We start from the raw sequence: 25,210 nt of genomic DNA, 5'->3' as shown, positions 1-25,210 counted from the left end.
TTTTTGATGTTACTGGTCCTTTAAAGCACACAATACACATACCAGGGTCTTATTTTGCATCAGCCTGAGTGTCCATTGTGAACATGAATATGCACAATTTGATTTGGGGTCTCTACACACATAGTTCAGTAAATCTATACATACCTGCCTTCAAAAATAAATACACATATGGGACCTGTTATCCAGAGTGTTTGGGACCTGAGGTTTTCTGGATAAGGAATCTTTCTATACCTTAAGTCTGCGTGAAAATCATTTTAATATTAGTTACACCCAATGGGATCGTTTTGCCTCCAATAAGGATTAATTTTATCTTAGTTGGTATCAAATACAAGGTACTGTTTCATTATTACAGAGAAAAAGGAATTTATGAAAAATGGAGTCTATATACTGTATAGCCTTACTGTAATTAGGGGCTTTCTGGATTATGGGTTTCCGGATAACAGATCCCATACCTATATATACTTTCTCTTTTTTCACTTAGTTAGGACTGACACATGGACACTGCTTATGCATACTTTATGTCAGCTTCTGCATACTTTGTACAAACTTTGTAACTAAAAGTGTCTTTTTTACTAGAGTTACAGTTCAGTTGTGCAAAAATAGGTTTTCCCAGGGGGCTATATGTTGGAGTGCTGGGGTTCAATTTTGCGATTTGCACAAAATGTTCAAAAAAAACTCTGGCACTAAGTGCAAATAAATTATGGTGGCAATTAAAAGGTTAAAGGGCAAATTTCAAAAAAATTATTTGATCAAAATTTCTATTTTCTAATTCCTGCTAATGTTCCTGACTGTCAGGAAAGTGTTAATAAATTGTAATATTTATTATTTATAAACTGATAGATGGGTCAGTTCATCAGAATGTGTTTAGTTGTTTTGAGGAGTTGAACACCATTTGCAGCGCTGACTCCTTACAAATTGAAGGAAGCTTGGTGTAAAGGTGACCATAGACGCAAAGATCCGCTCATTTGGCAACATCGGCCAAACAAGCGGATCTTTCCCCAATATGCCATTAACGAGCATGGCTATATCGGGGGTAATCTGATTGTTCGGCTGTATGGCCGAACGATCCGATTACGATGCACAATGGGCTCTGGCGGGATCGGTCGGGTCAAAATCAACCTTGACTGATCGACCAAACGACCGATCTCCGCCAGATGAAAAATGTCGGCACATGCCACGCACGATCCGAAAATCGTACGAATCCTCGATTCGTACGATAGGATCTGTGTGTCTATGGCCACCTTTACACTCGGAGGAGAGCAAGTCTATTGGGAGCCGGCAAAAAAAAAGGGAAACCTCAGGAATCTTTGAGTATATTAACTGACTTTTTAAGTCAAGGGTCTGAATACTTTTTTTAGACACTGTTAGGGCAATGACAAATGAAGAGATTAGTCGCCCCATAATTAATCTCCTCTAGCGCAGCCGACTAATCTCCTCCAAATGCTTCCCCAGTGGGTAACATGCGAACCTCTGGGGAAACGTATGCGGCTTGATGTTGCCTGAAGTTTCCTCACAAGGTAACATTGGTTTACTTAGGAAAGTAGTGGTGCTGTATATAGTGAATAAAGTACCCCCTCTTGTAAAATATGAGGATATTATAAGTTACCGAGGAGTTTCATGACCATATAAAAACACGAGGCCGAAGGCCGAGTGTTTTTATACAGGTCATGGAACTCCGAGGTAACTTCTAATATCCTCATATTTTACAACTGGGGGTACTTTATTTATTATAATACACAAATTTTAGTGAGTCATGTGACAGAAATGACATCACTACTCACCGTTTATAACTGATGACATCACTACTCACCGTTTATAAGGATATAATTTACAGGATATTCATGTCTTTTGTGTATTATATATTTCCTCAGCCGCAATTCACGTTAGCCACTGGGGAAGCGTTTGGAGAATATTAATCACCCACGCTAGAGTAGATTAATTGTGGGGGACTAATCTCCTAATTTTTTCATTGCTTTATGGGTCAAGGAACTCTAGGCTAATAAATATATATTTCAGTGATGGTACATTATTTCTCACATTTCAATGAGTCCAAGTAATATTACTGAGCTCTCGACTGAGTTATATCATGAACATGGCTGCTTATGTCAGTAAACACCATTTATAAGTATATATTTTACTGGTTATTCATGGATTCATGAAATTCAGAGCTCCCATAGAGAAACAGGATATAAACAGTTACTGCTTATACATTTATTTGTAAATAAATGGAGTTGTCTTAATTGTATTGTATTAATAAATAGGGATGTAGCGAACTGTTCTGCTGCGAACTAGTTCGCGCGAACTTCGACCGTTCGCGTCCGCCGAACGTTTGGGAACGTTCGCATTTTGAGTTCGCGTTCGATTCGAATACAAGTCGTTCGACCATTCGACCATTCTAATTCCTTCGACCGCTAAAATCGAACGATTTCCATTCGTTCGAACGATTGTAAGCATTCGATTCAATGAAAAGCATTCGATCGAATGGCTTCGATCGTTCGATTCGAATGAAAATCCTTCGATCGAATGATTAAAATCCTTCGATCATTCGAATCGAACGATTTTAGCGGGTGTTCGAAGTTCGCGAATTGTCCGCGAACGTTCGCATTTTTTGCCGGTGTTCGCGAATGGCGTTCGCGAACACCAAATCGGCAGTTCACTACATCCCTATTAATAAACATGTAATCTGGCCTGCCATGGCAAAGTCAATGATATCATTTAAGTTAAAACAAGGAAAAGAGTTTCTAGGGTGATAATATGAGAAGGGAAAGATCCATGAATGCTGCAAATGACTTGAAAATTAGGTGTATTTCAGCACCAAGTTACAGTTTAAGAGCATTATCCTCTTTCGTAAAGGTCTTTGCTTTCTGTGAACGAGGCACAATTACCTTCATTGAAAGGAAGGTTTGTTTGCTGGCTGATTTTATTCTTTATGTAAGTGTTTCATATTTCTCTGTGAATAAGTGTTTGCCAAAGCATTTCAGGTCAGTTTCAGCTTAACATCATGTGCGGGTTGTAAGAAATCCCTTCTAAGCAGCTATTACAACAGCAACACCTTCTACAAATCATATAATTTCAATCAGTTTTTAAGATGAACATGACCCAGTAAAAAAAAGGGTGGTTGCACTGAGTGTTTACAGGCTGCGTTTACTTTTCCGCAGCTTTAAAGGCTTATGCACATCGGATAAGTGATCCAAAAAGGTATTTGCTTCCATCTAATCATCAATAAGTACTTATTTATTAAAATGAATATAAGTTGATGTTAAATGTGACATGAACCTGATAAGAATGTGAAAATATAAATCCTTGCATGTTTCTGCTGTACCACCTTTGACAACTTTAGCTCATATTCTTTTGGGAATATTCACACTACTTATCAAACGATGGACAGACAGTTGGCCAGATTAGAATGCTAAAACTTCTATTCAAGCAAATAAAGCCATGGAGGTGTCTTATGGTGAACTGTGGCAGGCAGTTTGACATTTTGGGAAATATTATCCCATGTGAGGAAATATCTGGTGTTTTCTCTTGTGTTTGGCTGTTCCTATAAACTTGCCTTCTGATGCCCTAACCCGCTGCTGCTTCTAGATCCTATGTGTTGCCTGCCTATCCTGACCAAGGTTTTCTTAAAGCTATGCTTGTTTCCCCCAGCCATTTGGGATGCTACATTTGCAGTGCAAAACAAAAGGGATGGCTTTCATAATATCATTGGCTACCCTGGGGTCAGGTCCATCATCAGGCCCCCCCAAGCCTAATGTGTGCTCACTCACTGGTCACCCACCCTCTTTTCCCCTGGGTCTCCAAGCAGTTGCAGGGTCTGCCACTCTATAGTTACACCACTGATTTCACTGAAATGACAAATTAACTGAAGCGACTTATAATACTGGTTCCCAAGCAGGCCCGGACTGGCAATCTGTGAGTTCTGGCAAATGCCAGAGGGCTGCTGCAAGATGCCATAGAAAGTGATTATTAAGTGGGCTGTTTGGGCCTCTATGTACTAGCAATGCCAGGGCCTATTTCGAATCCCAGCCCAGTCCTGTTCCCAAGTGTATTAAGAAGTGAACTTGAACTTTTATATCATAAGTGAAATATATTAACTATCCTCATTGTTGACTTTAACTGCACCAATAGACCATTCGGTACATAGCTGATAATTGCTTCTAATGCAGCTTTTACAGTTATACTTGTTAATCCTACAAAACTGGACAGAACAGTCACATTTTCTGAAAATGTACTTGTTTCGTCCACCTTAACGGCACTCAACTGAAGGCTAGAATGCAAATATTACCTGGTAAGATGCTGTATAGTTAGTTAAGGAGGTGGTGCCATTGCCTTTACTTGGGACCCAGTTGGGAAAATAGCAACCCAACCCACAACACAAAGCTACCACACCAGGATATTTAAAGGAGAAGGAAACCTCCTTGGCGCAAAACCCCTCCCCCTCCGCCGTGTTGCCCCCCTCCCTCCTCCCTCCTCCCCCCTGGCCTACCTGTCCCCCTGGGCAAATGCCCCTAACTTGTTACTCACACCTCTGCGCAGGTCCTGTCCACGGAGTTCACAGTCGCCATCTTCTCCCATGCTCGTCTTCTTCCTGCTTTGACCGGTGTCTTCTGGCGCATGCGCAGTAGGAACAGTTACCGGTACGGATCTACTGCTCATGCGCCGAATGTCACAAAGTGAAATCGGAAAACTTCGTGACATTCGGCGCATGCGCACTAGATCCATACCGATAACTGTTCCTACTGCGCATGCACCAGAAGATGCCGAAATGGGCGGGACTATACAGCGTGCTGCAAAAGGGGGCGGAGCAACATCGCGGCAATGTCAAGAAACTGCAAAAAATTTAAGTTCTGTGCGAATTGTGGGCATGCCGAGGGCATTTTTTAAAGGGTATTACAAATTACCGGCAACTACCTTTTTTAAAATGCTTTACCGGCTGGTGGGGGGCAGGGACACAAAAGGGCGGGCCGTGACGTCAAAATAGGCGGACCGTGATGTCAAAATGGGCGGGGCCGCGTCACAGACGCTAGAAGAAGTAAACAAAAAGGTAAGTTCCAGGGGATTGGGGGCAGGCCGAGGGCTCCTTTTAATCATATTACAAATTTACCGGCAGCTACATTGCCAGAATTTGTAATACTGGCCCCGGCCTTGGCAGGTATTTTACAACACCAAGAAGCGGATCTGGGCCAGTGGAGCCCACTGGGTTTTTTCCAGGTGTCCCGTCGGCCCAGTCCAACACTGTGTATATTATGCGTAATACATAGATGGGACCACCTGATTTGACATTTTCCCTGATTTTACTCTGGTCCCTTGAAAAATGTAAAATGGGGGTTCTACTGTACGTGCCCTTAGTGAGAAATAGGCAACATGCACAAGTCTAGTCACCAGTCTGAGGGAAGCATTTATTCCTGGTTACTATGGGTTATTGCACAAAAATTGTCTTTTATTACAATCCCATAAAGTGACTTCAAATAAGCAGCCATGTGTATAAGTGTAGCTGTGTGTATTTAAGTTAAAATAATGAATAAAATACATAAGACAGAAATCCCTCTTCTCTTGTTTTTAATCCTCATTATGTTGAGCAATAAAGTTTCCCAACCTTGAAAAAAAAGCCCTGCAATCGCGTTGGAGACATCACATGACCACAGTGACGTCAAGTTACGGCAGTGCGTCATGACGCCACGGCTGGGTATGGCGGCCTCCTCTTCCTGGTAACGGGACCGGGGAGGGACAGGAGAACGAAACGTCTGCGGTAGTGGCCGGAAATCTTGTAATGGCGGATTTTGATGAAATTTACGAGGAAGAGGAAGAAGACGAAGAGCGGGCGCTGGAGGAACAGCTGCTTAAGTATTCTCCGGACCCGGTGGTGGTGCGAGGATGCGGGCACGTCACAGTGTAAGGCCAATGGGGAGCAATTGTGTTAAACGGGAGATACAAAACATGACGATCTCTGTGGGAAAGGGGGTGCGGTTAGGGGAGTAATATGTGCCGGACGGCTAGATTGCCTTTTATAGCCCTGCCTGTTCCTATGATCCCAGTTGCCCAAGCGTTCTGCTCAAGTTCTTATTTTACGGCACAATAAAGTAGCTGCTGAAGAATGCTGGGAGTTGTAGTCATGCTGTGCATATTACACACATCAGCTTTGCTTCCTCCTAAATGAGAGAGAGAAAGAGAGAGCGACAGACCAATAAAACAAAAATTGCCTCTGAAAACTGATTTACAATTGGCAGAGTTCAGCTGTCTTTCACCTTAAAGTTGTATTCATCTATTATAGCATGTCCTATTCTTAGCAATGTTTCAGTTGGTATTTTTTAATAGTGTTCCAGTTATTTGCCTGATTCATCTTGCGTTTTATAATAATGTCTGGTCTGGTCACAGACTCCATCCAACATACAAATTATTGCCCTGTGAGGCACCAATTTTATTTTGGTTATTGTTGTTTTCTTTCTGTTCAGCCCTATCCGTTTACCAGTCTCATTCAGACCGCTGCCTGGTTGCTAGGGTAAAGTAAGCCCGAGTTACCAGATAACGGCTGATCAGAAAGCTGAATAATTAAAAAAAAAAAAGCTGCAGAATAGCACAGCATCATATTACAATTTAATTGAGCAGTAAACTACCCTTTTAAGTATATCCCTAAAGCACCCCTATTTAAATGACTGCTTTAAGTGTATCACCACTTATTGATAACTTAGGTTACAAGGGTTACTTTAGCTTCTAGCCCTGCTGTAGATAGGAACTTGTAGTCCATGCACCATCTCTTACTGACCTATAATATCCACTGAGTATCCCCTCTGGAAGTTGTTAAAGAGTATGGATCACCTGGAAGCTGAACATTAGATCTTACAAGAGCTGGTGAGCCAGAACTTAAAGATACATAGAATATATGACTTTTGGTACATGTATACAATCACGGAGCTCATGTCCGCAAATGGGCCCCATGTGCATAGAATGGCTTTTTCTACATTTTGAACCGTGTGCATTTGTGGGAAATGTAAACATTGATGAAAAGTTGCTCTTTTGATTAAGTAACATTTATATACAGTGGCTTTTAGTGAGAGTATTGCTATATTTTATTTGTAAAGGCACAAATATGCAAAAGACCTTTTCATTTAAGGGCTATAACATGCTAAGCATCTTAAAACAAGTAGCAGCAATCATTACAGTACATAGTTCTTCATTTACCCAAATATAGAAAGCTTTGTGAAACACTACAGGCCAGTGTCTGTCAAACGGAAGACAAACAGTGTGTATATCTTTAGTTGTCAATTAGGGCTGCATCCATCTCTGAGGGAAAAAAATGCTACCCTACCTATATCCTGTTATTTGTCTTCTATATTAATTTTCTTTATTGTTTGTGGCAGTAACGTACAAGTAAAGGATCCATTATATGGTAACCCGGTATCCAGAAAGCTCAGAATTACGGAAAGGCCTTCTCCCATGGACTCCATTATAACCAAATAATCCAAATTTTTAAAAATGATTTCATTTTTCTCTTTAATAATAAAACAGTACATTGTACTTGATCCCAACTAAGATATAATTAATCCTTATTGGAAACAAAACCGGTTTGTTGGGTTTATTTAATGTTCACATTATTTTCTAGTAGACTTAAGGTATGGAGATCCAGATTATGGAAAGATCCATTATCTGGAAAACCCCATATCCCGAGCATTCTGGATAACAGGTCCCATACCTGTACTAGTTTACACGAGATTGTGTAGTCACTGCAATCCCAGTGACGACACAATCGTAGAACAAAGGCTGGCGCAAACATCAGTCGAAAAAATGCTGCTTGAAAAGTTTTAAGATGATCGCTTATGATTAAGTGCCCAGGAGGGGAATGAAACGCGTCTGGCTTTTACAATACGATTTACATGGGACCCGTTATCCAGAATGCTCGGGACCTGGGGTTTTCCGGATAACAGATCTTTCTGTAATTTGTATCTTCATACCTTAAGTCTACTAGAAAATCATGTAAAGATTAAACCCAACAAACCACTTTTGTTTCCAAAAAAGATTAATTATATCTTAGTTTGGATCAACTACAAGGTACTGTTTTATTATGACAGAGAAAAAGGAAATCATTTTAAAAGTGTGGATTGTTTCTATAAAATGGAGCCTACGGGAGACAGTCATTCCATAATTCAGAACTTTCTGGATAACCGGTTTCTAGATAACGGCTCCCATACCTGTAATACCTTTTTGTTAAAACTTTTTTATTGGCATTTTTTCTACTGAGGTCCGGTTTGTGGCAGCCTTTCTTATACATAATTGTGTGATTACTCCCCTTAGCTGAAGCTCTGGGGAGTGGATTTCTACAGATGGGGGTCTCTTGTCCTTTATGTTTACAATTCCAGTAACTGTCACATATCACTATGTTATTTAAAGGAGAGGAAGAATGAATGCTGGTGCTGCCAGGTTAAATATCTTTTTAGCTATGTGTCTGTAAGTAAAGGAGAAATAAATGTTATGATGGGAAACGTTTGTATTTACAAGAAGGTAAAAAGGAAAACATCCATTCTTTCCACTAAGCAGAGTTCATTCACACAAAATATTGCATTTGTAAGATTATGATAATGGCCAATGCCCCATTTAGTAAACTAATTAATCTCCATTTGGTACAGTAATGTACTATTAAACCCATCTTATGGATGAATCTAACCCAGCTATTCCCCTCACGGTGAGTCAGTCATACTGAAGCGTGTCTGTTGTTGAATAAAGCAGTATGGCAGCTCAAACTTATAAATACAGATACTCTCTGGTCGCATTGCACTATGCTTTTATGTTTCTCTTTCTTTTCAACTAAAAATAAAAGGAAGATAATAGCTAAATAGTAATTAGTATACGCATCTTTGTACAGTGTAACGGGCGCTTGAGAAAACAGTATGAGGCTATGAGCAGTAATGTGTATAGTGGAAAGTCAGGCTAAATTTGTGTAGAATAGGCAGTTTTATTAAATGGACGATAAAGGATAGCATGACACAGTTACAGGGCAAACTGCAACCATAATCTTTTACAAATTCTGCAGACTTTACTGTTTACAAGGAACTGCATTATGGTAAGATGGAAACTAGAGTAGAGGAAAGATGTGTTCCAATTTAGATATTGATTGTGGGTAAGAGCCTTTGAGAGTGTCAAATTGTGCGGGGTAGAATAACAACTTTAATAGGCCAGGAACGTATATATGGGGGTGGCATATGACTTCAAGTTTTCAAGGAAAGTGTATTAGAATAATGCCGTTGAATATTTCTATTAAAAGAACTGTATGAGCCAAGCAAATAGATTACTGTGCAACAAAAACACAATTTTTATGTTAATTTTGGACCTTGAGTTTGTGTGAAAGAAGGATTTTCCAATGTCTTAAAAATACTTGATACAAGTTTCATTGAAGTTGTCACTTTCACTTTTTAAGTATAACAGATAAGACTTACCTGTGCCCATAGATACCACATTAACTGATTCTGAAATCATTATCCACTTGCTTTTATTGTGCAACACTTAGGGGCATATTTATCAAGGGTCAAATGACTGGGGCAGCTGGGAAACTGACAATATGTCTAGCCCCATGTCAGATTTCAAAATTGAATATAAAAAAAAAATGTTTGCTCTTTTGAGAATACATTTTCAGTGCAGACGGTGCTGGAGCAGCACTATTAACGGATATGTTTTGAAAAAAACAGGTTTTCCCATGACAGTATCCCTTTAACATAATTATTCTGATTTCTTGGTGATTGCCTCACAGGCTGTTGCACCCAGATAACATACTTTTGTTGTTGGAGTGTGACTGTACAAAAAGGCAAATCATTTAGGAACCACAAAAATAAAGATAACTTGTCCAGCTGCCTGGATAGTTCAGTCTGTGTCCTATTCAATAATTCAAACTGTAATTATTTTAATAAAAAAAATTGTCAGAACACAGTTTCATTTCAGGATGCATAAATTGGTTTTGTGTTGAGCATATAGTTGCAGTGTTTTAATCTTTGTTAAATTTACCCTTTTACATGTGTTAACCTGCTTATACTTCAGTGTGCTAAATTGTCTATACTGTACAAAAAACAAACTACCATAGGGTCCGACTATAGAAATCTTAAAGGGATACTGTCATGGGAAAACATGTTTTTTTTTTTCAAAACACATCAGTTAATAATGCTACTCCAGCAGAATTCTGCACTGAAACCCATTTCTCAAAAGAGCAAACAGATTTTTTTATATTCAATTTTGAAATCGGACATGGAGCTAGACATTTTGTCAATTTCCCAGCTGCCCCTGGTCATGTGACTTGTGCCTGCACTTTAGGAGAGAAATGCTTTCTGGCAGGCTGCTGTTTTTCCTTCTCAATGTAACTGAATTTGTCTCAGTGAGACATGGGTTTTTACTATTGAGTGTTGTTCTTAGATCTACCAGGCAGCTGTTATCTTGTGTTAGGGAGCTGCTATCTGGTTACCTTCCCATTGTTCTTTTGTTTGGCTGCTGGGGGTAAAGGGAGGGGGGTGATATCACTCCAACTTGCAGTGCAGCCGTAAAGAGTGAAGTTTATAAGAGCACAAGTCACATGACTTGGGGCTCAAATGGGGGTTTTGCCTTCCTCTGGATCAACTAGCAGTTAGAAGACAAATAATGATTTTCATCAGGAAATTGTTAACATTCTGTGCCAAAAGTAAATGTTCATACATTGTGCAGTCTAATTGCAGAAGGATGATATCTAACGTTTTTCATTTTTCTTTAGTTTTGGTCTTAGCAACAAATTTGAAGCAGAATTCCCTTCTTCCTTAACGGGCAAGGTATGTGTCAAAAACACAATTAAAAAAAAAAAAAAAATCGCTGTCTTTAATACTAAACATGTTGTTGTATCGACTAACACACATTTCCCAAACTCCCCAGGTAGCACCTGAAGAATTTAAATCTAGCATTAACAGAGTCAACAGTTGTCTTAAGAAGAATCTTCCAATCAATGTCCGATGGCTACTTTGTGGATGCCTTTGCTGTTGCTGTACATTGGGCTGTAGCATGTGGCCAGTTGTTTGTCTCAGTAAAAGAGTAAGTTGAACAATTTTTTGCTTTTTCATGTAGCGGCCCATTTACTTAGCTCGAGTGAAGGAATAGAATAAAAAATACTTTGAATTTCATATGTTTTTTTGGCTACTTCGACCATCGAATTGGCTACTTCCACCTTCGACTACGACTTTGAATTGAACGATTTTTAGATCGTTCAACTAAAAATCGTTCGACTATTCGACCATTCGATAGTCGAAGTACCGTCTCTTTAAAAAAACTTCGACCCCCTACTTCGCCACCTAAAACCTACCGAAGTGCAATATTAGCCTATGGGGAAGGTCCCCGTAGGCTTTTTAATGTTTTTTAGGTTGAAGAAAAATCGTTTGATCGATGGATTAAAATAGTTCGATCTAACTATTTGCGCTAAATCCTTCGACTTTGATATTCGAAGTCGAAGGATTTAACTTCGATGGTTCTCATTAACAGTTCATTTGTGCTATGTTGTTTTTTTTTTTATTAAGAATATTCAGTTTGTCTTCTTTCATACCCATTAAATGTGGTTATAGTTGATCTACAGAACTTGCCATCTGTGTGCTTAACATCTAAAGTTAAATTTCCGCAGAGAAACCTGGTTGGCAAAAAAAGTAAAGGAACCATTGTACAGATCCCATGTTTAACTGTACTTAAATGGATTGTTCACCTTTGAATTAACTTTTGGTATGATGTGATATTCTGAGACAATTTGCAACTGGGTTTCACTTTTTATTATTTGTGGTTTTTGAGTTATTTAGATTATGGAATCTCTCCAGTTTGCAGTTTCAGCAATCTGGTTGCCAAGGTCCAAATCACCCTAGCAACTATGTAGTGATTTGAATAAGGGACTGGAATATGAATAGAAGAGGGCTTGAAAAGAAAGATGACAAATAAAAAGTAGCAATAACAATAGATTTGTAGCCTTAAGGTGGCCATACACGGACAGATCCGCTCGTTAGGCGGGCAATATCGGTGGCCAATATCGGGCTAATCCGATCGTGGGCCCTAGGGCGCAACGATCAGATCCTAACGATGGGTAACGGGCGATTGGATCGCGGGACCGCATCAACGAACAGATGCGGCTGCGATCCGACGGGATTTTTAGTCCCATTCGATCAATATCTGGCTGACTTTCGGCCAGATATTGATCGGGGAAGCCCGTCGGAGGGCCCCATACACGGGCCAATAAGCTGCAGGCAGAGCGGCCAGGAGAGATAGCCAGGGAGGAGAAATCAACTGCTACAGAATGGATGGTCATCCTATCGCCTTTTCTCAAGAAGAGAAGTGGAGTTTCAGCAAGTTTTATTTTTTAAAAAAGGCGGCGTTGCAATTTAAAAGTTTCCTTTGTGTTGGTGTTTATTTTTCGATGTATAGCATCGAATTTTTTTTAAAAAATTTTTTTTTGATGTTACTGGTCCTTTAACTTCCTGGCTTGCAACATTGTTATGACAATGTTAACATTTGGACAGATACTGCTTTAAACAGAAGTTAGTTATAAATAACATTAACACCCCTAAACAGTGCAAATACAGGTATGGGATCCGTTATCCAGTAGCCCATTATCCAGAAAGCTCTAAACTATGGAAAAGACCATCTCCCATAGACTCCACTTTATCCAAATATCCAAATTCTTTTTTTAAACGATTCCCCTTTAGTCTGTAATAATAAAACCGTAGCTGATACTTGATAAAAACTAAGTTATCAACCAGCCTGTTGGGTTTATTTAGGGGTTATTTATCAAAGGTCGAAATTTTAGATCTTTTATACCTAGGTTAAATCATTATTCTTATTTAATTAAAAAAAAAACTTGAATGGAACAAACTTGACTCACCGAGTTTGAGTTGCATAACCTGAAAACTCGAACTGCTCGAATTGATGACGTTTTTAGGGCTATTAACATCTTCAAATGGTTCAAGGGACCTCTCCCATTGACTCCTACATGACCTCACAAGGTTTTAGATGGTGTATTTTTGTATTTGAGCTATTACCCGGGTCTGGGTATAATAAACTCTAGAAAAAAAAAACTTGAAAGTTTCTATTTTTTTTTTTACCAGAAAATTTGATTTTTGACCAAAAAAACTAAAATGTTTGTGGAAAACACAACTCGAACCTTAATAAATCTGCCCCTTAATGTTTACAAGATTTTGTAAGTAATATACACTCAAAAAGTAAATTTTTGCCTAATAAAAGAACCTAATTGTAATCAAACATTTATTGCAGTTCTTTTCTTTCTTTTTTTATTGGTATGTGTATTCCTACTGAAAGCAGTGTTTGTCCCTTTCTATTCTCTGTACTGATGGCTCAGACTGTTGATCCAATGTAAGACAAGGCAGCTGATAAACAGACCTGTCTTTGCTGGGGAACCAAGACTTTTGCAACATTGTTTAAAAAGTAACAAGCAGGAGTTAAGCAAATGCTGCTTTCAATTGCAATTGTTTTTATACATAGTTTGAAAAGCACTGAACAATTTTAATCAGTGTATTGGAAAGTTGCTTAGAATGGTGTTTCCTTTAATTAGACAAAACTTTTTTTTTGGGGTTGACATGTCGTTTAAGGTTTGAATTATGGAAGAATCCGAGCATACTGTATAACAGGTCCTTCATATGTTTTTTGGAGTGTTATTATTTTATTATTATTATTATTATGTATTTATATAGCTCCAACATATTGCGTAGCACTGTAAAGTAAATGTGATTATACAACTACATCACATGATCACAATTAAATTTTTTACAATGTGCAAAAACAGTTTTAGCTAAAGTAATCATGGGATTAAGAGGGTGGAAGCTTTCCCACCTTTAGGGAGCTAGCACACGGGCAGATTTGGGAAGATTTAGTCGCCTAGCGACTAATCGTCTCTTCTGGGGGGCGACAATCTCTCCGAACTGACTTCGCTGTGCCTGCCGCCTGCTATAATGACAAAACGCTAGCGCCAATGCATACGCTGCGCTTCCATTTCCGAAGTTGCCTCAAGAGGAAACTTTGGCTGACTTCGGAAGTCAAAGCGTCGAGAGTGCATTGGCGTTGGCACCACGAAGAAGAGGCGATTAGTCGCCTGGCAACTAAATCTCCCCAAATCTGCCCATTTGCTTGAAGACTTAGGGCAATGGCACTTGGGACAATTCTTGAATTTTAAAGTAAAATAATTGTGCGGGAGCTGTACCCCAATATAAACAGGTAGCGCATAGCAGCATGCAGAGTCGTTTTTTCTTCTTTTTTTTTTGTGAATCCTCGTAGCGTTGGTTTAGCAGCGGGTGGGCAGGCAGATGCCTGCTTGGAGTAGAACCTATTGCCATTTTTCTCCATTGATAGAGTAGCCTTTCAGAGTCAATGAGCTCTGTCAATATGCGCTTGTCAAGGCTACAACTTCATAGACTCGTGAGGCGGTTTGAGAGGTCAGCCCTTTTCAGGTTTGCTGTGATGCAAATGAACTATAATGCTTAAACAACTATTGGAATTTTTATGTCTGCTCCTTGTTCGCTTTTTTTTTTTTTCCCTACCCCCCTCCCCTTCCACAAAGTCATTGACGAGACACTCCGCTTTCTAAATTGGAAGTCGCATTGTGCCAGAGACCCTGTACAGATTTACGGAGGGCTGAAAGCAGTTAGATCATGTTCTTTTCATGGTGCGATTAGAATCAAATCGATTTCCCTCCAGCCTTCAGCATTCAGATGGCAATTTGAACAAAGCCCAGGGCTAGACAAGGGACAAAACGACTGAACTGAATGTTAATTACACTCCCCAGCCTTATTTTCTTTTGATTTGGGGCTGACTGGCAACTAAATTAACACAAAGTGTGACTATAACTGCTGCCCTATTTTCTTTTAAAAGGAGAGCAGTTCTAAAAGACTATCTTTTTGAGAAAGAGAAAAAAAACAAAAAAACAAGCAAGGGCTGCTGATCTTTGTGAGCGACGACGCTGACAAAAAAAAAATACTTTACAAAAGATAAACCCGAAAAGGGCTGAGTTGCGAAAATGTAATAACTGTAAGGACCCATGAAAATTATTTTAAATAAAAAAGTCAAAACTTTTTCCCAAAAACTGTCCTTGAATCGGCAGTCATACTTAGTGGTATGAGTTATTCGATAATAGTGCTCACTGTTGATGATGTATTCTTAGCAGCAATTTGTTTCTGCTGAAAGTGCAAGTAAGCTTTTTCCAGTTACTTGTAGTACTTTCGTACATTTGGGGCAGTAGCGTGAGCGTTTTTTGTGCCCTGATCTGCAGCTGCTGCTGTTAGTAGAAGCCTGGTGTTGTTCCCGTGCACCTGCAGCCGCGTCTCATCTTTTACACCTGGCGCCATGATTGATTCTCGGTGCTTACACTCATTCCGCATGAACGATTAGACTTTTGCCCGAAAGCTGCATTCCCCCTCCCCCATTTCACTTGAGATAAAGAATTGCTTGGGCTAAGAAGCAAATGTTACCATGACTTGCCCTAAATTATTTGCTCACCACTGCTATATTCTGATCTGGATTTCTCAGCCATTAAAGCTATTTGTAAGATTGAGTAAGAAAGCGCTAGGGCTCACGATCAGATCAGCACGATATCACCCACTTGAAGGTGGGCATATCAAGGAGAGATCCGCTCGTATGTATGGCCAGCTCTAATAAGAGTAGTTGTAGACTTGCACTTCTTATTTATGAAAGCCCAAACACCATTTATTTTGTTTTTAATTTATTTATTTTAAATTAGGCCCTGTCAGGTCCTTATGTGATTCATTTCAAAGCTGCTGTGCTGTGATCCTCTCTATTTGCTACTTTCCTATTTACTTTTCAGTATCTGAATTGGAGAGAGTTACCTTAAAGGAGAACTAAACCTCCCACGGTGATAAATCCCTGCTGGCCCCCCTCCCTGCCTCCCCCTGCTAAGTGTTACCCCAGAATTGTGTCCCCTGTAGGATTACTGACCACACATGCAGAGTGAGTGCATCAGAGCTTATGGGAGACACCTTCCGGCGCTTCGGTAATCTTTGTGTCTTCTTCCCTTCGACAATTTCTGGCACATGCGCAGTTGTCGCAAACCAGAAGATTGCTCCGACTGCACATACGACAATACAGCGCTCACTTTACAAAGATTACCAAAGAGAAGAAGATGGCGCCCGTGAGCTCTGCTGCACTCACTCTGCATGTGAGGTCAGAAATCCTACAGGGGACACAATTCTGGAGTAACACTTAGCAGAGAGGGGTCAGCGGAGGGGAATGGAATGGAATTCTCCATTAAACCCAGTTTCCAAATAGCATGGAATAAATCTTACTTTAAAATACTTACGTTAATCTAAATATGAACTTCCCCTTGAAAAAATACATATCCATTACCCGGAAACCCCTTATCCAGAAAGATCCGAAATACAGAAAGGCCAGAATGCCATCTCCCATAATCCAAATTTTTAAAGTGATTTCCATTTTCTCTGTAATAATAAAACAGTACCTTGTACTTGATCCCAACTAAGATATAATTAATCCTTATTGGGAGCAAAACAATCCTATCTGGTTTAAAGTTTACATGAGTTTCTAGTAGACTTCAGTTATCTGGAAAAGTGTGTGTCTCTATGTAGGCTAATATGATTTTTGACCATGCCAGTATTGCCTTTGCTCCACTCAGAAACAAATAATTTGCCTAAACTGAGATATCACTCTAAGCAACTTTCAAATACACATAAATTAAACATTTGCAACAGTTTTGAAGTTATGAGACCACCCTGTGCTACGTCATTGGCAAGCACAGCTGCCCAACTTTTCCTATCAAAAGCCACGCCAAGGAATACCTGAGAGAGAGGAAAAACAGAACACCATTGCATGATTTTCTTCGCTTTTTTCTATTTACGCCAATTGCATTGGAGGCAATGGGGAGATTTTCTGGGTGAGAAAACCTGATTTTTTTTCTCCCCCAGCGAAACAAAATGCATACCAAAATTCTAGCACAAATTCACTTGCAAAAAACCAACCTGGGGTCAGAGGTAGCAGTTGTGATTCTTGATAAATTTCTATCCAGTCAAGAATGATATCAATGTTAATGTAATAGTGCTGCAAGTTATTGTTAATCCCACATTTACAAGTCATTATAGGATAATTTGCATGCAATTATATTAAGTTGTTTAAAGCGAACTCAAGCTTTTCAATATATTTTCTCCCAGGGGAAAGTCTATGGCCTTTTCAGTTACTATTTAACGCCAAAGCTTTCATATCACTGACCACCCTGAACTCATGGACTGTCCTGTAGTTTGCCTTTTCTCATATATAAATAAACCAGCTGCACAGTGTTTTCCCCTCTTTTCACCCAGTCAAGAGTAAAAACCCTCCCCCCATTTGTCTTACAGACACGAAGATCGATTGAGAAGTTATTGGAATGGGAAAACAATAGATTATACCACAAGGTGAGTGCCGCGGGGAGCAGCTTCGCAGTGAAGAAGTCTGAATTGCACAGTATGGAAACAGATGCTTTTGTTAGGCTTAAAATATGAAAGGTGGATAAATGGGGCTAGTGTGTGCACTGCAATAAAACAGAGCTCATTTTTCTTCTATTCCCGTCCCTCTTTTCCAGCTGTGCTTGCACTGGAGGCTGAGCAAAAGGAAATGTGAAACGAATAACATGATGGAATATGTAAGTTAAAGGGCTGTTTTGTGAATCTCTCTATTAAATGATCATTTATTTTGCTTCTGATCTTATTCTTTCCATGATTATTAATCAGCAAGAGGTGTCAAGAGCTTAATCACCCGAGCGGAAGGATTTTCTACGGTTCACAGATGCATAGCCTCATGTGCCCGACTGATTTATAAAGATATGAAGGGCTTGAAGACTGAGCTTTGCTGAGCTGTAAAAGAAAAAAAATAAATTAATTGCAAAGATAAAATAGCCCAGGCGTTCAGTGATGGGGTGTGAAATTTTGGCTTCTGTATGAAGAATAATTCCAACTTTTGGCTGCACAGCAAGTATGAAAGTTCATTAGCATTACATTAAGTGGCCATACCCAAGTATGGAAATAAATCTTATGCTTCGTGTTCTGGCCATTATGCAACAGAGAATAAAGCGGAAAATATTTATCTTAGCCATTTAGGGGGGAAAAGGAAGTGTAGATTTTTTTTTTTAAGTCCTAAAATACCTCCAGATAAAAAAATTAAAACTATATTGTTTAAATTTGGACAAAGTTACCCTTAATATTTGTTTAAGTCTGTACATTTTTTTTCTTAATGTGTTTTATTTTTGTGGACTGTGAAAATGAATCTTTTCAATCTGGTATGTAAACTGTTCTAGACTGTTAACCGAGAACCTAGCACAGTTTTTTTACTGCTAGGAATGTATTCTTACAATATCTGCTTTTCCTCAGCATGTTCATCAAAACACTTTATTCCCTTAATGGGTTATCTACTAAAACTCAAATTGTTCTCATAATTTCAATTAAACAAACTCGACCAAACTCCCATCCACGATTTTACCTTATTTATTAATATAATAATGTGAAAAATTCAGTTTGGGAAAAGTCTTGATAAAACTGTGAAAAAAATTTGAATCGTTCAAATTTTTCAGATTTGACTCCCCAAATCACTTGATTTTTTTCGAGTTATCGCCAGAAAACCCTGATTTTTTTCAGATTATCGTACAAAACCCAGCGCAGATGACGATATCTTCAAATTGATTTGTCCAGAACCCTGACAGGTTTGAGATGGAGTATTTTTGGGTTCAAACTTGTAGCAGCTTCAGGGTATAAAAAAAATCTCTAAAAATTTGCGCTTTAATAAATAACCCCCTTAGAGTCAACATTAAAACTAACTTTTATAAAAAAAATTGCTGTATTTGGAACAGATAATGGGTGAACTTTTTCTCTCTGTCACAGAATAATTAATACATAATATTTTAACTTAGGCTCTATCCAGACGTGACTTCCCCCGCTTCTGTGAAAAATATTTAACACCTTATACACAATTATTAATATTAACGTGTATTTTTTATAGAGCCAACATATTTCGCAGCACTGTAATGCATGAATAATCTGCTTGTGAACTCTGTGAGTGTGATAAATAATTGATTGTACAAGGTAAATGTACAGTTACAACCACAATAAACTTGTGTATTTATTTGGACCTTTTTGGGTGGCCCTGAATATAAAAAGCAATGTTTTTAAGATACATGCTGACCTCCATGTTAGGGCGCAGTTGTAATCGCCATCACAAGTGCCATGTTTCAGGACTCTTCAAGGCACATTTATCAAATTCCGAATTTATGTGAGTTTTTTAAAACTCCCATAAATCTGAAATTCGATCAATTGAAATTTTTTAAAGATATCAAATTTTTTAAAACTGATAAATGGAATCAACTCAAAAACTCAAATCAAATTCGATTCGAGTTTATAAAAAAAAAAAAAAAATGTCAGGCTGCAAACAACTCAATTGATCCCTGTACTTCTCCCATTGACTAAAACAGTAGTTTTTAGGTGGCGAATAGTCTTAATTCGAGTTCTTAAAGGGCCAGAGTATGATAAATCTCTAAAACAAAATTTTTAAAACTTGAATGAATTTGACAGTTTTTCCCATAAAAAAATTCAAATTCAGATTTTCAATTCGACCCTTGATAAATCTGCCCCTTCGACTAGTATTTTTAGCTAGTATGTAACTGATGCATTATGTTAATAACCGCTCTGTATATTAGCTTTATTGAATGTCTGACCTACTGAGCTTATTATAACCTTTCAGTTTGAGAAGCAGTAGTGATGGCATTTGCTAAGATAATGAAGCTGGAATACCCTTGCTTTTCACTATTTCAGTTGACCCTTTTCACATACGCGGACCTATATCATAATAGTGATATGGGTAGCCTTTTATTTCAGGCTGATAGTAGCCATATCATTTATTAAAACTTGTCATTGCACGATGGACCTAACATCATCCACTTCTACTTTCTTCCATGACCTCAAGAGGAAGCCCTACAATAGACCCTTGACACTCTCATTAATTCGTTTTTAAGGGCTCTGATTAGCTGCGAGACATAGTTTTATTGTGAGGGTGCTATCAAAGGAATTGTCCTTTTGTTTTGGCATGCAACTGTGATGAACTGTATAGCCGAGGTTGTCCGTTAATAATTAGCCGGTGCTTACTTTAACAGATTTAATGACCTCTCAACCATATGTTTGTACCCCTCTTTTCATACTTTGTGTGTGTTGTTGTTTATTGCTCTGTGACACCCACTGAGCAGCATCTAATGGGCCCCAAGTTAAAAGGAGCTTTATCTAACTCGGTGTTTGTTTGATTTGACCTTTTTATTACTCTTTCTTTTTTTTCCTGGAATATCTTTAAAGTTTAAGTAGGTAATAAATGTCACAAATGTGTATAGCTAATATGATTGATCCGACGCAGTTTCTGATTAATTGTCGTTTCTCCTTTTCAACAGGTCATCTCGATAGAGTTTTTACCAAAGACACAGATTTTTCGGCCAGATTAGCATTGTCTGTTTGTTTGTAAGGACTAAACCGAGTATCTTGTATTTCCAATGGTGCCTTGCTTGGTGCTTTCCCAGTGTTGACATTACAATGGTTCTTCTAAATCTCTTGTCCCGCCCCCCATTCCCTCCTTTATATTATTTTTCTCTGTATGTTTTTAATTTTTTTTGTCCAGCCTAATGGTTCTTTATTGAGTTTTGCCAAAAATCTGTATTATAATCTGCACCTAAGCAGATCTATTTTCACAACACATTTGCACGTGGCATAAGCCTGCCTGTACAGAATATTTGAGGTCTGTCTACAGGTATTTTTCCCCCATGCTTTTTTTTTTTTTTTATTATTATTATTATTATTATTTTTTTTTACGCTAAACTGCAGTACAGATTTTTCTTTGGTCACATTTTGGGAACCAAGATGTCACTGCACCATTAGAAATCTCAATCTCCCTACAAGATGTCCTGTCAGCTGGTTCTGCAGAAGACCTCCTGAAATTAAGAGTTGGAAAATATTGCTTTTTTTTCCCTCCATTAGGTAGATTATCCATGGGAATACATTGTGTGCATGTTTTTATTTTGCTGGCGCTCAGGATGATGTGGTTCTGTCAAGAGAACTTGTGTGCTTTGAGGGTCATGGAGTTTTGATGCAATTTAAAACTGTTGTTGTTCTGTTCCCTAATATTGTTTAATGACCATGTAAAAGTATAGTCCTTTATACTAGAGGCGAAAATAAGAATGTATGGAGTGCTGCGCAACAATAAATCCAACACAGGGTTGTTGCGTTGAAACACAAACACACACAAATGTACACACTGGTTTTATGTTTACATTAGGTTTTATGTACAGATTAAATGAAATAGCGCTTCATAGAAGGCCCTTGTCATTTTGGGCCTTAACACAAGTTTATTCACCAATTGTTTCTATATTTTCAACAACTATTGTGGTATGTAACCTGTTGCATTTAAATGCCATTGCTCTGTTCAGAATGGTAAAGTAAATGTTGATTACCACTATAGAATAAGAGTTCACTCTGCTCTTAATATTCTTATTAATATGTATATTCATTATAGCTATTAACCACCTATAGCCGACATTGTATACATGAGTGGGTGGTAGATGAAAATTTTTATTTTGTCTCCTATACATAAATCTGTAATTCTGTATAAATTCCAACTAAGCTTTTTTTTATATATATATATATATATATATATATATATATATATATATATATATATATATATATATATATATGAGAGGAGATAATAGACCATATTAACACACTGTGGGTGAAACTGAATTGTATACAGTAGAATTTGTTTGCCTCCTTATCTTTCTTTCATAATAGTAGTTCTAACTCTGTTGCTCCAATATATATATATATAATTTTTTTATTTTTTTTTGGTGTTTTACCAATGCTGGCAATGGTTTGCACTTTTGCTTTAAGCTAAGGAAAATGAAATTCTACATAAACACAGATGTCCATGTATGTATTTGTATGATGCTTGGCTTCGATATGATTTGTCATTTTGTTTATATCCCATTAAAATGGATAAACCTAAATACACAGGTATGTACTGGTGCTGTTTTATTTACTATGAATTATGCTATTGGCAATTATATATACATCATTCATAACTTGTTGGGCCTTATTTTTGGACTAAAACTATTACAGGTATGGGACTTTAATTCAGCTTGCTACAACAGTATGTTTATGTAGTATCATTTAGGAAAGCAGAAGTCAGGGTTCCATGAAACATACACACTGGATAACAATTTTCCCTAGTTCAGGTCATGTTCTAATGGGGAAACACAGCAGGCATGCAATAAAGGAATTAGGTGGTTCTGAAACTAGTCCTTGATCTCAATGAAAATAGACATATATACTGCTTGGGATAAGGGCTAAAGGACATGAATTGGCACTAAACAGTTGGTGTTTGCTCCTCACCTGTTTGCATATTGTTTTTTTTTCCATAATCAGAATGAGATTGCCATTGCAAAAAGTATGGATTTCACTGAGTTGTATCTCATGATCTCCCTGTTAGACTCTTCCCTTGTTATTTAGTAAAATAAGAGAAGGTCAAATGTTCTAAATCTGTATTAAAGGAGAAGTAACGCTTAACCAAAGAAGTAGCAAGAAATGTTGTACAATATTTTTTTTGAGCTTCCCTACCAGCCCAAGGCAACCACAGCCCTTTAGCAGGGAAGATCTGTGTCTCCAAAGATGCCCCCGTAGCTCCGCATCCTCTTTTCTGCTGATTCACTGCACATGCTCTGTCCTGCTGTCACTTAAGCTGGCCATAGATGCACAGATCTTATCGTACAATTCCAGGATTCGTACGATTTTCGGATCGTGTGTGGAGAGTGCCGTCATCTTTCGCCCGGCGGAGATCGGTCGTTTGGTCGATCAGACAGGTTTTGTTTTGACCCGACCAATCCCGCCGGAGCCCATTGCGCATCGTAATCTGATCGTTCGGCCATATGGCCGAACGTTCAGATTACCCCCGATATAGCCATGCTCATTAATGGCATATCGGGGAAAGATCCGCTCGTTTGCCGATGTCTTCAAACGAGCGGATCATTGCGTCTATGGCCACCTTTACTGAGCTTAGCGACCGACTCACAATATACAGTACACATAGCATAGAAATGTCACTATATAAGGCTGATTAGTAATTAATACAGAGAATTACTACATGGCAGCACAGAAACCAGTGCAATTAGCATCAGAATTTAATAATCAGCCCTGTAGCATCAGCTTATATTACAGACAAACCTCATTTTCTCCTTGATAATTAGTGACGACCCCTGTCACAATTTTGAAGTCATGGATCATTGAACAGTTGAAACTTTAGACTGGTGCTATAAATTCATTATATAAAATATGGCATTTTTAGCCATATTCATTTTTACAGTTCAGTTCTCCTTAAAAGTGTTTGCATATCCAAGATGAAGCAGGGTGAAGTGGAGTGTCTTATCACTTAGTTGCACTGTAGGCAACATTTATAGCATAAATATTGAAGCATTTCTGTCCACTTGGTGTACCCAACTTTCTCATAGGGGTCCATGTAGTTCTTTATACATTATAATTTTTATGTAATCCGAGCTTCATTGAATATTGGATTTGGGCCGAATACAAGCCTTTGGATTTAGGCAATGATTCATTATCTAAAGGGGTTCAAGGGGTTGTTCACCTTTTAGTATGATGCACAGAATGATCTGAGACCATTTGCAAATGTTTTTCATATTTTGTGGATTTAAAGTTATTTAGCTTTTTATTCAGCAGCTCTACAGTTTGCAATTTCAGCAATATGGTTGCTGGGTCCAAATAACCCTAGCAACCATGTATTGATTTGAATAAGAGAATGGAATGTGAATAGGACAGGGTCTAAATAGAAAGATTAGTTGTAAAAAGTAACAATAATAATACATTTGTAGCCTTACAGAGAATTTGTCTTTTAGATGGGGTCAGTGAAAGCTGGAAAGAGTCGGAAGAAGAAAAAATTATATAAAAATAAATAAATGAAGAGCAGTTGAAAAGTCTCTTGGAATTAACCATTCTATAACATCCGAAGGGGGTTATAAAAATCCTAAAATATCGAATTATTTTCTGAAATATATTCTGACGAAATGTGCACTGGTTATTTCCCCTTATTTATCAATACATCTTCCCGAACAATTCCAGTGCGGGAAAAAATCATGAACATCGTACAAAAATTCGAATCGTACAAATTTTTCAGATTTTCCTCCCAAAAGCCACAAAATCTTCAGATTATTGCACGAAACCCAGAGCAGATCGGGATATCTTCAGGACTTCTCCCATTGGCAGGTCTGAGATTCCAGATTTTGTGATTCAAACTTTTTCCATCCTTGTGCATATAATAAATCCCTAAAAATTAGGGGGGTTTTTTCTAGTTTTTGGCACTTAGACTTTAACCTCCTAAGAGTTAATGTAAAGGTGAACCGCCCCTTTAAACCCTTCTGTCTGTTTTAGCTGATGTATTTTGTACCTCAGGTGTTTTTTGAGTATGTTATGTTTTATGTTAAAAACAGGAAAGTACATGTTTATTGCAATTTATTCAATTGGGTTAGCATTATTCTTTAGACCCCCATAGTTTTTCTAATGAGTCTCTCGGCAAAAATATACACTTTTTAAGAAAAAAAAAAGTTCTCTAATTAAAAAAATCAAATCAAATTCATCTTGGCTTTCAATTGTAGGCATTTCCCTAATAATATAATATTTAAAGCACGGCTAATTATCCAGCATGAAGCGATTAAGTTGCTTTTCTGTGCAGGGAAGGATAATGCACTCATGTCATTTTGCTAAGCTACATTGTATCTCGACTGCTTGCAATGAAGCTCACGGGAGATTTAATGTAGCCAATTGTGCACTTTTGTAGGGCGAAAAAAAAGTAACTGTTCATTGTGAGCTCGTTTTATGTTTTTTTTTTCCCCCCGACAAATATCTTTTTTTTTCCTTCACATTGTGTACAATTCTTCCAGGCAAATGCTTATTCCGTGCAGGCTAGTGTTCTGCTAAATGCTCTCAGTTCTCCTTTTGCAATCAAGATTTTGTTGCTAAGGAGATTTTGCTTTTATTGGTGCCATTGATTTGTGTTAATACGTTTTGAATACCTCTCCGTATTCTTCCGCAGACAAGGCCAAAAGAAAAACTTCCCTGAGTTTAGGCATTTACATTACAAATGGAGCAGTGGTGTAATGAAGCCAATATAAAGTGGAAGGTTGAAAGGGAACTAA

General features: G+C 38.2%; 1 protein-coding gene across 1 annotated transcript; it reads left to right on the top strand.

Moving 5' to 3' along the window:
* Positions 1-5,631: 5,631 nt before the first annotated feature.
* Positions 5,632-22,015, top strand: LOC108698455 (cysteine-rich hydrophobic domain-containing protein 2). The gene is made up of 6 exons (XM_018229956.2): positions 5,632-5,892; positions 10,724-10,778; positions 10,879-11,034; positions 17,346-17,402; positions 17,570-17,629; positions 20,411-22,015. The coding sequence occupies exons 1-6, from the start codon at positions 5,771-5,773 to the stop codon at positions 20,459-20,461; spliced, it is 501 nt and encodes a 166-aa protein (XP_018085445.1). The 5' UTR covers positions 5,632-5,770; the 3' UTR covers positions 20,462-22,015.
* Positions 22,016-25,210: the final 3,195 nt, after the last annotated feature.

Source organism: Xenopus laevis, chromosome 1L (genome assembly GCF_017654675.1).
Source record: "Xenopus laevis strain J_2021 chromosome 1L, Xenopus_laevis_v10.1, whole genome shotgun sequence".
In the NCBI taxonomy this organism is placed as follows: Eukaryota; Metazoa; Chordata; class Amphibia; order Anura; family Pipidae; genus Xenopus; species Xenopus laevis.
The sequence above is the reverse complement of the archived record's forward strand: the minus strand, read 5'-3'. Positions and strand labels throughout refer to the sequence as shown.

Bases quoted from the DNA above. Each gene is read 5' to 3' on its own strand.
- LOC108698455 (XM_018229956.2), top strand. From the start codon at position 5,771: ATGGCGGATTTTGATGAAATTTACGAGGAAGAGGAAGAAGACGAAGAG. The intron at 11,035-17,345 runs GTAAGTTGAACA...TTTGTCTTACAG, and splicing joins TTGTTTGTCTCAGTAAAAGA to ACACGAAGATCGATTGAGAA. The intron at 17,403-17,569 runs GTGAGTGCCGCG...CCTCTTTTCCAG, and splicing joins ACAATAGATTATACCACAAG to CTGTGCTTGCACTGGAGGCT.